The following is a 13,157-nucleotide window of genomic DNA, read 5'->3' on the forward strand; positions in this document are numbered from 1 at the left end:
AGATGTGATCAGTAAACACATGAAATCAGTGAACATTACTTGCTAAGGACATGAAAACTAAGACCATGATGTGTTACCTCTTCATGTCAGTAAATCTTAGTCTATTAAAAAGAGAGGCAAAGCAAATAGTGATGAAGATGTGGCTAAGTTTATGTCTCATACATTATTGATGGGAGATAGGAAAAGGAAGAATGGAGTAATGACTTTACAGTTTGGGAGTTTCTCAAAGTGCAAAATAAAAAGTCATCCTAATACTCAAAAATTATACTTATACGAATCTTACAAAAAAATTAAAACATATGTCTACATTTAAACTTGTATAGCAATACTTCTATCAACTTTATTCATGACAGCCAAAAAATAGAAATGAGAAAATGAGAAATGGGAAAACATAAAACCAAGATGTAATATATTAATCCATGGAATACTATGAAAGAACCAAAAGAAACAAGGTACATTAGAACACAAATAAATCATATAACATGCCAAATGGAAAAAGTCAGATACAAAAATTCTATATAACTCCCTTCATATGATATTTTCATAAAGACATATATATATATAAAGTAAGTGACTAAGTGGTTGTCCTCTAAGCCTGGCAGTAAACAAGGGCAATGATTGCAAGTTGACAATTTCTTTGTGGGCTGATAGAAATGCCCTAACAAATTTTATTTCTGGGGTGGTATAAATGCTCTAACATGAGATTGCAATGACTACAACACTATAAAGATATTACTATTGAGTAGCATCCATTAAATGAATTTTTATGGTATTTAAATTATGCTTACTGAACTTACTAATTTTTTAAAACTCATACCGTCAGAAAATGCAGCAAGGATCAGATGGTGAAAATGTCTTAGAATTGCTAACAAATTGTATTTAAATTGCAGGATGTACTGGTGAGGATTTAAACTTGGCAGAGGAGATGAGGGAACAAGACATCTCTTTAATTAAATATTTATTTTTGTTTTGATCCTGACACTGAGTTATTAACAAGAATATCATTTGGCACTAATTCATGAGTAATGGTGACAATTCTCCCCTTAATCAGATCTTGCTAAAACTCTTTTGTCACAAGCAAACCTAATTATCTTTTTTATAAATAATAAGAAAAAAATAACAGACGCAAAATAAAGAGAGCATTCGCTCATTCCAATGCATTCCTGAAATTAATATAGCTGAGAATCCCACATTTGGAAGCTGTCCAAATGGAAGCTCTGGACACTTCAATGATTCATAATGTAAAGACATATGAACGAATTCTCCCCACATTATATTCACATGGTTTAATTCTGGACTAATTCCTTATGTGTTAAGCCAGCTTATCACAACAGTAGATAGACAGGCCTTCTGTCTACTGTTGTTAACCTACATTTGGTCATGAGATTGCACTTAAAAAAAGAATGACTTACTTTTTCACCAGGAGGACCAATTGGGCCTTGTGGACCAGGAAGACCCTGTTTTAAAATAATTCATTTCACGAGTCAGAAATGACATCACAAAAAACTGCTGTTAAACAGTTGCCTGATTAAAGCTTTGTTCATAGGCAATGAATTACGAGACTACATAAATATGTCCACCTCCTCTTTCCCCCAAAAAGTTTCAGAATGCTGAGACACCGTGAGAAGTTTTGCACAAGCTACTCTTTTGGCAAACGGACTGTAATGTGATCCTATTCAGACCCTTCTGCAGGTGTGGCTGTCCCTGCTGGCATTCCATGAACACTGAATGACTCATTTTTCTCTAGGAAGAAAGGAGCTACTGCAAGTTCACTTAAATTTAAAATAAATAAATAAATAAAATAAGGGGAAAAAGCAAGAAAAAACTTTTCCTTCAATCACATTGAAAACAGTTTCAGTCTTATAAAGAAAATGCTGAGGTTGTCAGTTTTCTTGGACAAAGATACCATCTTATCCCATCTTCCCAAAGGAATTGCCGTGGCTTAGACTTACTTGAGGTCCTGGATTTCCTTGCTGACCTGGCGGTCCAGGCTCTCCTTGGGGACCCTGCCAAAGAAAAACAGAAGGGGTCTTTAATTGGACTATTTTACATAATAGGGTTTTTTTTCCCTTCTGAACTGAAATATGGTCCTCAAATCAGTTCTCTTTCCAAAGGCCCTGGTTTAAAAAAAAAAAAAAAGAAAAGAAAAAAACAAAAAAGCTTGTAACTTATTGATGCTAGCAGAAACTACTTAGCAGAAAAATCTTGTAACTTATTGATGCTAGCAGAAACTTACAGCAAGAAGCTATAGGAAATCTCTATTATAGATGTAGCAACAAAAATGGTTTATTAAGGCTCAGATACCAGAAATCAGTGCTTTTAAGGATGTTTTCTACATACCATGTTTCCTTTTGGACCTTGGGGACCATCCACACCTGCAATGCCCTTCAATAAAAAAAAAAAGTATATCATAAATTTAAATATGACTAGAAAAAATTAAAGAAGCTAACTAAATAGCGTGTATGGAGTTTATGACTTTCCTAAGCACTAAATTTTTGTGGGTGGATATATGTGAATAGGACATGTTAACCTATTCACAAAGAGATTGGCCATCTCACAAATCCATAGGGAAATTGATTAATCTCACCATTTATTTGAACATATCCAATAGCAGGAACAGATCTTCCACCAAGAGAGAACCAAAAATTTCTGCTAATTATTCAGGACCCCAGACAGAAAAGATGGGCCTAAGGCAGTAAAGCCATAGCAGTCACAACGTAAAATAAGAGACTTGACATGAGGTGGGACCTTGTGGGGCTGCTACAACATTGGACAAAAGCTAAAAGCATTTTGTCCAACTTTGTTGGAAGACTGGGGACAATAGAGCCAATACTGGCAGGCTAAGAACATTGTCACACTGGCCTAAAGCCATAAAGCTCAAAGCTGAGGTGCCTGTGGACACATTTTGGAAGCTGTCCTGACTGAATTCTACTACCAACCTGGATTATAATATTTGACTTGCCCAGCATGGTTCTGTGTGGTCTGGGAGCTACCACACTGGATTTTAGATGCAGTCAAACAATACGATAGGCATTGATATGAGTAGAAAGAGGTACAGAAACATGGATGATAAGTCTGACCTCATGTGAATTGGTTTGTGCTGTTCATGCTATTGACAGGGACAGTTTCCTTTTGTGAAGTCAGTAAAGGTCAGATATGGCCATCTCCATTGGTCCTTGTTCTTTTTACAACACGATTACCACTAGATTAGGATGATCTAAGGTCATTTGAGGAGTTGAAGAAAATGAGGAAAAAAAATAAGGTCTGTACTCCTCTAATCTATTTTCCTGCCATGGGATCTTCTATGTAAAGAAAAATAAAGGAAATAAAAAGAAAGAATGTAGAAGAAAGAGGAAAAAGCCACTGAAATTGATAGGTAGCAACACTATCAACAGATCTTAGACTAAAGTAAGGCAGTAGTTCCAGGTTATCTGCTAATGGTGATAAGACCACTAAGATTTCAAATAGTCAGTTAACATATTTCTTAAAAAATTTTAAAGAGTTCCAGCAATACATACAGGCTGCCCTGTAGGTCCTGGTGTTCCTCTTGGTCCCAGTAATCCTCGTGGGCCCTAGAAAAGATTAAAAAGAAAAAAGCATGCCTTTAGAAAAATTATTTTCAAGCATATCTCTTCCTCTAAAGAAAATGGAATGCAATATTGAGTAAAGATATGCATACATTACTTAATGGTATTTAAAATAGCACTTTTATCTAACATCAAGTGTTTCTATAAATTCAAAAGTCACAAAGGATAAAAGCCAAGTTCTATTACAGTTACTAAATACCTTTATTTCTAGAAATTATATATAAACCAATTTGGATATCTTTTAGATAAGAAATAATCTCATACTTTATATGTGGCTTTTGTATCATTTTCTAATGTGAATGTCAACACTGAACCTTCTTATTCAGTTCAGTACAGTATACAAATATAAGAGCTCTAATTCACATTCATTATTCCACTGGGTAAAATTTCATTTTGTGAAATAATAATCACTGAAGTAAATAAATAGAACAGCTGAATAATTAAATGCACATACCATAAAAATAATTTCTATGATAGAAACTTTAGTTTTTAACTAAAATTGTTATTTTTAAACTAAATTTAGTTCTCTTCTTTTTTACCCTCTTCAATCCTCAAAAAAAGTGAATATAACAACTTATTTTGTATCCTACTTGCTTGAACTATTGTGCTGGATTCTTTTGGGGTAGCATTCAGACAACTATAATAAATAGTGATTCTATTACAATAGATATTGTACAATGAGTCAAAATAGAGTAGAAATTAGATAAGTCTCTTACAGTTTAGTTTGTTATCTGCTTGTTTTTAAAACAGACTATAAAATAGAAGACACTTAAAAAACCGAGTATGCCTCCTTATATGTGTAATACATTAAATTATACCAGTCTTTTTGTCACTTCTTGTGAGTGTTGTTGTTACTGACGTGCATCTTTCAGTCGAAACCAACCTGTTTCTAACCATCCAACAAGTTTTCAGAAGTAGTAAATAGCACAGGAGAAGACTGGGAGAAAGATGAGCAGGTCTCCTCCCAAGCAATTTAGACCATATGCTTTTGGAATTTCAGTGCAGGTTCTTATCATTGTAATTGTTATTTGCCATTGAATTGAGTAAGACTCATGCTGACCCTACATACAACTGAACACTGCCCTATCCCATGCCATCCTCACAATCTATGACACACTCAAGCCATTGCTGTAGTTACTGTGTACAGTGTTAAATTAAAAGCTGGCTTTCAAAAAAAAAGTTGGCAGCTGCCTTAACTGTAGACACATGGTCTTGCAAACAACAAATAGCTGTGGAACTAGGATAAGTGAGAGAGTGCTTCCCACACTGAGCAGCAAAACTTGAGGAGACTAAAGCACGTTCCTGGTAAGAGTGAGACAAGAGCAAGATCCTGTGGGTGAGAGCCTAGTGATAGTGGTAGAGAGACTGTGGTATTGTTACAGAAAAATTGTGGCAAGATATAACCAGAGTAGCCCTAAAATAAAGGTCACAGTAAAAAGTTTCATTGTAGGATGATTGAAGGAGAAACTTTATAAACTTTATAAACAACTTTATAAATTTTATAAATGCTCTGAGACAAACCTTGCTAAAGGATTGAGGAAATCAGAAGCTTCTGGAATTTGAGTTACTGGACGGAAACTAGGACTTTTACAAATTAAGGAATTGCAGGGTTTTTTTCTGTTAATTTGGCTTAAGACTGCTGGACTAAATCTGGATACACATTGTGAGATATCCTTGGCTTTTCCCACTCCTAACTTATTTCCCTAATAAATCTCACTTTTGGTACCACAACTGTGAGTAAAGTATGTGAGACAACAATGAATCTCAAACCCAGTGATTGGTGAAAATAGGTGCATGAGCATGGGAGTTGGCATGTCTGACCTCGCACTGCTGTGGATACTATTGATAAGGAAAGTTTCCCTTTATTAAGTAGGCAGAGGTCAGACTGTGCCATCCTCGTGTACCACCTGCTCCTTTCATACTATGCTAACCCACCTTATCAGTAAGCCACTAAAATTCATTTATGTCAAGCAGATGGAGCTCTGGTGGCCTAGTGTGTAAAGAACTTCACTGTCAACTCAGAGGCAAGTGGTTAAATCCATCAGTGGCTCTGCAGAAAGATGGGCAATCTCTTCCCATGTGACTTACTGAGAACCTTCTAGAAGGTCAGCTCTGAGTCAGTTCCAGCTCAATAGCACACAAAAGAGATGGAGATGGAGCTACTGAAAACATTAAAAAAATTTTAAAAAATGAATGTTTGTTTCTTTTCATTGAGTAAAAACAGACTGATAACTGACCCTTTAGTGGGTTTTTATAGTCTGTAAATTGCACAGGAGGAGACTGTTCATTTTTCTCCCCTGAGCAGCTGATGGATATGAATCCTTTTATTTTGGATTGGCAGAACAACAACCTATGCACTAGCCCACTAAAGCCCTTTCAACAGGCAAATAAAAAAAAAGCTTAGACTTAAAGGTGACAAAGTTTTATATTTCAAATATACAATTATCCAATATTTTCTATAACTCAAAGCAAAAACAAGAAAAACAACTCTACACGTTTTTCTTTGTCACATGAACAATGTTTTGTTCTTGCTAATATTGTTCTAGCTTGGAAGGAGAAGCGGCATCCACTTCCATAACAGCTTGCCTCCGGAAACCCTATGAACCTGGAGAGAGGATGAAAGGCACCCAAGGGTCAAGGACTCTCCTTCATAGGGTTGCTATGAGTGGCCTGCGACTCGACGGCACTTAACAACAATAATATCAACACAGAGAGAGATCAGCTGGCCCAGTGGACAGAAAGCGGCTAACCAAGACAAAGGTGGGTGACTTTTAATCTGCAGCCCTCGGGCCTGTCTTTCATTGTTTTTGTTCAGAAATTCCTCTAGGTCTCATAGCCTTGCTGTGCAAGTTGCCATACCAAGCGGTCACTTGTGGTTGCTGTGAGGCGGAACAATGTGACACTGATGTGTCAAATGTGTTAATGGTTGGGTACCCAATGCGGAAAGAGAGTAAGGTTGAGCTCCTCGATTAAAACAAGCTTGGAAGGAGGAGTGGCATTCACTTCCATAATAGCTTGCCTCAGGAAACCCTATGAACCTGGAGAGAGGATGAAAGGCACCCAAGCTTCGAGGACTCTCCTTCATAGGGTCACTATGAGTCACCTGCAACTCAATGGCACTTAACAACAACAACAACAATATTGTTCTAAGGTGCTATTGGGTCAAGTACGAATCACAGTGACCCAATGAACAACAGATTTGAACTCTATCCTATCCTGTGCCATCCTCACAATTTCTGACACATTTGAGCTTATTGCTGCAATCACTTTGTCAATCCACGTGGCTCGAGGTCTTCCTCTCCTTTGCAGTCCCTCCACCTTTCCAAGCACCATAAGTCTCTCCAAAGAATAGTCTCTCCTAGCAACATGCTCAAGGTATGTGAGACAATGTACCTTCTCCAAAATTTATCTATTTGTTCTTTTGTTAGTCCATGGGCTATCCAGATATCTTTTCCGGATATCACTTTTCAAAGGCATTAATTCTTCTTCTGTCAGCCTTATCCATTGTCCAGTTCTCACATAGCAAGTTACTGAAAATACCATGGCCTGAATTGGATGCATCTTAGTCCTCAAACTAATATCATTGTTCCTCAATAATTTGGAGAGGTAGATTGACAGCAGATTTACTCAATATAGTATGTGTCCAGATCCCCTGTTGACATAAAGTGTATAAACTCTGGTCCCAAATGAGATTGAGTTGTTGACAGGTTTAATTTTTTCTTCATCCATAATAATGTTATCAACTTTAGTTTACTTGCTTCAACAATCAACACTCTTAGTAAAATACTAATTGCATTGGAAAAGTAAGAGATCTCTCCAAAGTACTGAAGAGCAACAACGTTAGTCTGAAGACTAATGTGTGCTGATCCAGGCCATAGTCTTTGCAATTCCTTGCAATGCATCAGAAAGCTGGACAATGACTAGGGATCATAGAAGGAGAATTGATGCCTTTGAGATGTGTTGTTACAGAAGAGTATTGAATATACCGTGGACTGCTAGGAGGACAAATAGGTTCATCCTAGAGAGGAGGCTTGCTTCTTAAAGGCAACAATTCTGAAGCCTTGTCTGACATACTTTGGACATGTTGCTAAGTGGCACCAGTCCTTGGAGAGGAACATCATGGAGGGACAGTGAAAGAAAGGAAGACTTTTGATGAGATGGATTGATTCAGTGACTGGGGTAATGGGGCTAGGTGTGCCAGAGACAATAAGATTGACACAGCATAGAGCAAGGTTTAGGGCTGTTGTACATAAGGTCTCTGTGAGTCGCAGGCAGCTTGATGGCACAAAACAACAACAAAATCATGATGATGTCTATTGGTTAGTGATGAGAATTTGTGTATTATTAACATGATGCAAATTTTTTGGCTAGCATTGGTAAAAGAACAATATCAACCTAAATATACTGATCTAAATATGTACAACATCAAATATGACCACTTAAAAATAGGCTGTTATAATAAGAACAAAAAGTTACTTACAGCTTCACCAGGGAGACCCCTTGGTCCTATTTCTCCATCATCTCCCTGTCAATGACACATGAATGTGAAGGTAATACAGTTAGACAATGTATATTAAGATGGCATGGCTCACTTACATTTTAATTTTAATTGTAATACTTAATATACCCTCATTCCATCTTCTCCAGGTGCACCAGGAGGACCTTGAGGACCTCGTTCACCCTGTTAAGTGAATAATACAACTATGATTAGGACATGATATAAGAGTCTTGTTAGTTGGTGAGGTAAGCAGCCTAACTGAATGTAATAAGGTACTTGTGGGAAAAAAATATGCTTTGTTTCCCTTCCCCAGATCACTTCAGACAAATCACAACTTTCCAATATTAACTAGCTTTCAATATAATATATGGCAGAAAATATTTGTAATTATAAGCACAAAATGTTTTAGCAAAATACCTAAAATAATTTTCAGGCATTTCATTACTAAGAGTCAACCCAGCTATTCAATAAAGCATTAGCCTAAATAGTGTGGTCCAACATGAATAGACTTTGTTGATTCTTTTTTTTTTTTCATTTTATTTTACCAATTCTAGAATGATTATTTCTATTTATAATTGTTGTTGTTGTTGTTGTTAAGTGCCTCGAGTTGTAGATGACTTATAGTGGCCCTGTGTATAACTTTCATCGTTTCTCCAAGCTCATAGGATTTCCAGAGGCAAACTATTTTGGAAGTGGATAACACTCCTGCTTATTTATACAGAACAATTATAACTATAAAAGAGTAAAATGATGTTGAGGGGTTCAAAACTTATGTATTTAATTTTATGCATATTAGGCACACACTACATTTTGCTAGATATTCACAGAGTTTCCTTCTTCAAATAATCTTAGAGTTGCCCTGTCTTCGTCATAAATACAGCAATCACGGGTGATACTTTCATAAAAGAAAAAGTTGTTTGTTTAATTTTTTACTAAAAATACCTGGTAGATTGTTTTCAGCCTGGTCGTTTACTTACCTTTGAAAAGTTATAAACTCTTCCACTGAAGTCAAGGCTCAAAATATCACCAAGAGATTGTAGTGCCTATAGTTTCATGAAGAACCTCAGTGATGCAGCTGGACTCTGTATATTAGGCACTCTTGTTTGGTTGAGAGTTGTGTGGAATTGTTGGGTTAGTTGGTTAGTTGGTTGGTTGGTTGGTTGGTTGATTGATTTTTAATTTAAATCTCTGGTTTACAGTCAACAAGACCTCTGTGGAAGGTCCTTGTATTTAAAAGTCTCTTGGGCCTTGAGGGGCCCTCGGACCCCATGTTATTATATTTTGGAGTAACATTCTTCTAACTTGTACAGTACTCTCCTGTCAATTTGCTACACTGAGGCTGAACCTTGTGTCATTGGGTCGGGGATGCTAAATGCCATAATGGCTGCCCATTGTAGACAGTGTTTGGTGGAACTCCCAGATTAAGACAGGTTGATTAAGACAGGTGTGGAAGCAGGAGTGGTATCTAGTTCCTAAACTACAAGCCTCTGGAGACTCTAAGAACCTGGAGAAATGACAATAGTTAGGGGAAGGCTTCAGGTCTTTTGTTCATAGGGTCACTATGAGTCATGCTCGACTCAATGACAATCAACACCAACAACATAGTTTCATGAGTCATCTAATTTAGTAAAATAAAATACCAAGTAGCATTATATATAAAAGGAATATTGAGGCAATTTTGAAATAAATATCATTGCTATTGTTTACCATAGAGTCAAAGTCAACACATTTAGCTGGCCCTCCAGCAGGTTTTCAAAGGCAATCATATGGGAGGAGATTGCTCATCCTTCTCTCACAGAACAGCTGTAGGCCACAGAACACTTGCCTTCTGGATTGCAGCACTGCTTCTTGCCACTAGGTAATTTTACATCTTTCACATTTTGTCTTTTTATGTTATTTTTTTTAAGAAATACATAAAGGCTTCACTTCAATTAGTTTACACACAAGGTATATTTTAATGCTTAAAAACAGTTTGAGAACTTACTCTCGTATCATAAATATAATTTTATCTGTGTGACTTCAAAAATCTATTATTCAATTTAATGACTGTAAATGGAGTTACACATATTTATATTAACTTTCTCCTTCAGATTTCCTAATGTAAATAAATTCTAAGGTAATTAATAAAATTTCCATTATTGTTTTATAAGTAATAGGACGATAGTGCTTACCCTATGACCTTTGTCACCAGGAAGACCTGGAAGTCCATCAAATCCTCGATCTCCCTGTAAAAGCATCATCAACATGATTAACATCATTGCTAATTGCATTTCCAGACTAGATCTATATTAAAATTTAAGTAGAAGATACTCTTGTCTTCTAATTATGCTAAAATATAAAATTTTCACAGGTGAACTGACACACAGCACCTGGGTGTTAAATGGAGAAATGCCTTACCTTTGCCCCAGGTTCTCCTGGCATTCCTCTTCCTCCATCAGCACCTGGTCGACCCTGGTAATCCAAAGGACACTATTAAGCCATAGAGATTCCTACTAGCATGGGGTAAAAGAAGATAAAACAAGTGATTCATTAAGATTTTCTCAAAATGCACAATGAAATTCAGTCATACCCTTTTACCAGGCTTTCCCGTTGGTCCAGGGGGACCTTGGACGCCTCGAGGACCCTATAGCAAAATACAATAAATAATTAATTGTAAAAGATTCCTAATCAACAAGTTCAATCACATCAAGCTTAACGTTATGTTTGCTTTCATGCACATGCAACTATTCATTAAAAAAAAAAGATGTGCAAATATTCAGAATAAAAAGCAGACAGGATTTTTCTAAAGGGCTTCCTAAAAATAAATCCTGTATTATTAAGTTTAAATGTAAACACATGACTACATTTAAACATAACAAATAAAATAAGAATTTTTATGATAGACATATTTTAGAACATGCAGCTTTTAACTAAAAAAAAACTCATTAATTCTTTATCATTTCAAGATTTTCATGCTTTTACATTCCCATTGACTAAAAATATTAGATCATCCACTGTATTCCTCTCATTTTTCCAAACTATTTTCTTTCTTCATTTGGATTTCTTTTCCAAGATGTGTCTTCTTTGCTTGCTATTTTTTTCACAGGGGAAGCCCTTATTAAAAAATTATCTAAATTGGGGAATTGTTGCTAGGTACCTGAGAGTGAGTGTAACAACAGGTTGAAAATTTGATAATTTCGGAACCAATCTCACCAATTCCATTACATTTAAGCCCACTGTTGCAGGCAATGTGTCAGTCCATCTTGTTGAGGAGGAGATTCATTTCCTTTGCTGAAATTTTCATTTTCCATGCGTACTGTCTATTGTATATCCAACTATGTATACATATTCATATGTAAGAAGAATGTTCATCATCTATGACTCTGAAGAACACCCTAGCTCTACTTTTTAGAGTATGTCTGTATTCCAACCATTTAGTATTGTGCATGGTATCTTAGAATATCAACAAAATTTCAATATATCTTTGACACATGTGTGTATCTATACACACACATATGTTGCTGTTATATGCCGTTGAGTCACTTGCAACTCACAGTGACCCTATGTATAACAGCTCTGAACCCTGCTCTATCTTGAGCCAATTTCGTTGTCTCTGACACATCTTCTCCTATTACGACAGTCACTAAGTCAATCCATCTCATCGAGGGTTTTCTTCTTTTGCACTGTTCCTCCACCCTTCTAAGCATGATGCATGATGTCCTTCTTCGAGAACTGGTCCCTCCTAGAAAAATGCCCATTCTACAGAGATTCAAAATCCTTGCCTCCTCGAAACAGATTGGCTTCACCTTCTCAAGAACAGACTTGTTTTTTCTCTTAGCAGTCCATGGTATGTGCAATATTTCAACTCAAATGGTATTCATACTATTAATTTCACATGACCATCAACCATTTTTCTATTAAAACAAGTGGTACAAGCTTAAAGGTAATATCAATAATTTCTTGTTGAACAAAATGGCAAATATTTCAAAATCTCTACTAAATGGTATAAATTATAAGAATATAAGTAAAACATTGTTGGTAGAAGTGTAAAATGGTGCAACCACTGTGGAAGGCTGTATGATGCTTTCTCAAAAAGTTGCAAATAGAGATACCATTTGACCCAGCAATTCCAATACTGGGAATATACTCTAGAGAGACCATAACCAACATCCAAGCAGATATATGGACCCCCATGTTTATCGCAGCTTTGTTCACAATAGTGAGGAGTTGGAAACAACCCAGGAGCCCATCAACAAATGAATGGATAGAGAAGCTGTGGTATATTCACACAATGGAATACTACACTGCATTGAAAAACAAGGAACTCATGCAATGTCATTCAAAATGGGTGACCCTGGAGGACATTATGCTGAGTGAAATATTTCAGTCACAGAAAGACAAATAGTGCATGGTGCACTGTTGTAGAATGGGACTGACATCAGGGTTGGTGTAAGACTGAGAAAAACTGGATAAATGGCGTATACTGCATTTAAACAGATGAGGGAGAGAATACTTTAAAAGCAATATATGATAGGGTATTATGGTTATCACAAGAGTCCAGAATTAAGGTGGCATAGTGGAGTGTACTCGGGATTGTATACCAAAGAAGGAATTTTTCTTTTGCTTTTCAAAGAAAGGAGTGAACTTGGGGGGAGGGCTGGGCAGGGAGGATAGTGCAACAATGAATGAATAAAAATCCAAAATCTCTGTAAATGTTCATTAGAATTAATAAAATATTTTTTTAAAAAAGAATACAAGTAAAACAAGCAAATTATTTTTCTTTACCTGAGGGCCTGGATCACCACTCTCACCTTTGGCCCCTGATGAACCTGGTCCCCCCTGTAGGAAAAAAAAAGTGAATATATAATTAATTTTATTACACAATTTTCTGCCATTTCTATCTAACCATTTTTAAATAACTAATGCATTTCTAATGTCTATCTGTGTTTCATTGACTATGCAAAGGCATTTGACTGTGTAGATCATAACAAACTACGGCTGACTCTGAGAAGAATGGGAATCCCAGAACACTTGATCGTTCTAATGTGAAACTTATACTTGGACCAGGAGGCAGTCATCAGAACAGAGCAAGG

General features: G+C 36.3%; 1 protein-coding gene across 4 annotated transcripts in view; it reads right to left on the reverse strand.

Annotated features, from left to right (window-relative positions):
* Nucleotides 1-13,157, reverse strand: part of COL11A1 (collagen, type XI, alpha 1) — a 380,126-nt gene that overhangs the window by 194,230 nt on the left and 172,739 nt on the right. For all 4 annotated transcript variants that reach the window (XM_006882457.1, XM_006882455.1, XM_006882458.1 and 1 more), the window contains 10 exons: nucleotides 12,850-12,903; nucleotides 10,655-10,708; nucleotides 10,483-10,536; nucleotides 10,257-10,310; nucleotides 8,215-8,268; nucleotides 8,068-8,112; nucleotides 3,519-3,572; nucleotides 2,341-2,385; nucleotides 1,953-2,006; nucleotides 1,413-1,457 (listed from right to left, as the gene is read on the reverse strand). In XM_006882457.1, the coding sequence (XP_006882519.1) occupies nucleotides 1,413-1,457; nucleotides 1,953-2,006; nucleotides 2,341-2,385; nucleotides 3,519-3,572; nucleotides 8,068-8,112; nucleotides 8,215-8,268; nucleotides 10,257-10,310; nucleotides 10,483-10,536; nucleotides 10,655-10,708; nucleotides 12,850-12,903 (513 nt within the window). The remainder of the gene's footprint in view (nucleotides 1-1,412; nucleotides 1,458-1,952; nucleotides 2,007-2,340; nucleotides 2,386-3,518; nucleotides 3,573-8,067; nucleotides 8,113-8,214; nucleotides 8,269-10,256; nucleotides 10,311-10,482; nucleotides 10,537-10,654; nucleotides 10,709-12,849; nucleotides 12,904-13,157) is intronic.

Source organism: Elephantulus edwardii, unplaced genomic scaffold (assembly GCF_000299155.1).
Source record: "Elephantulus edwardii isolate Elephantulus edwardi_28Jun2011 unplaced genomic scaffold, EleEdw1.0 scaffold00020, whole genome shotgun sequence".
Classification (NCBI taxonomy): Eukaryota; Metazoa; Chordata; class Mammalia; order Macroscelidea; family Macroscelididae; genus Elephantulus; species Elephantulus edwardii.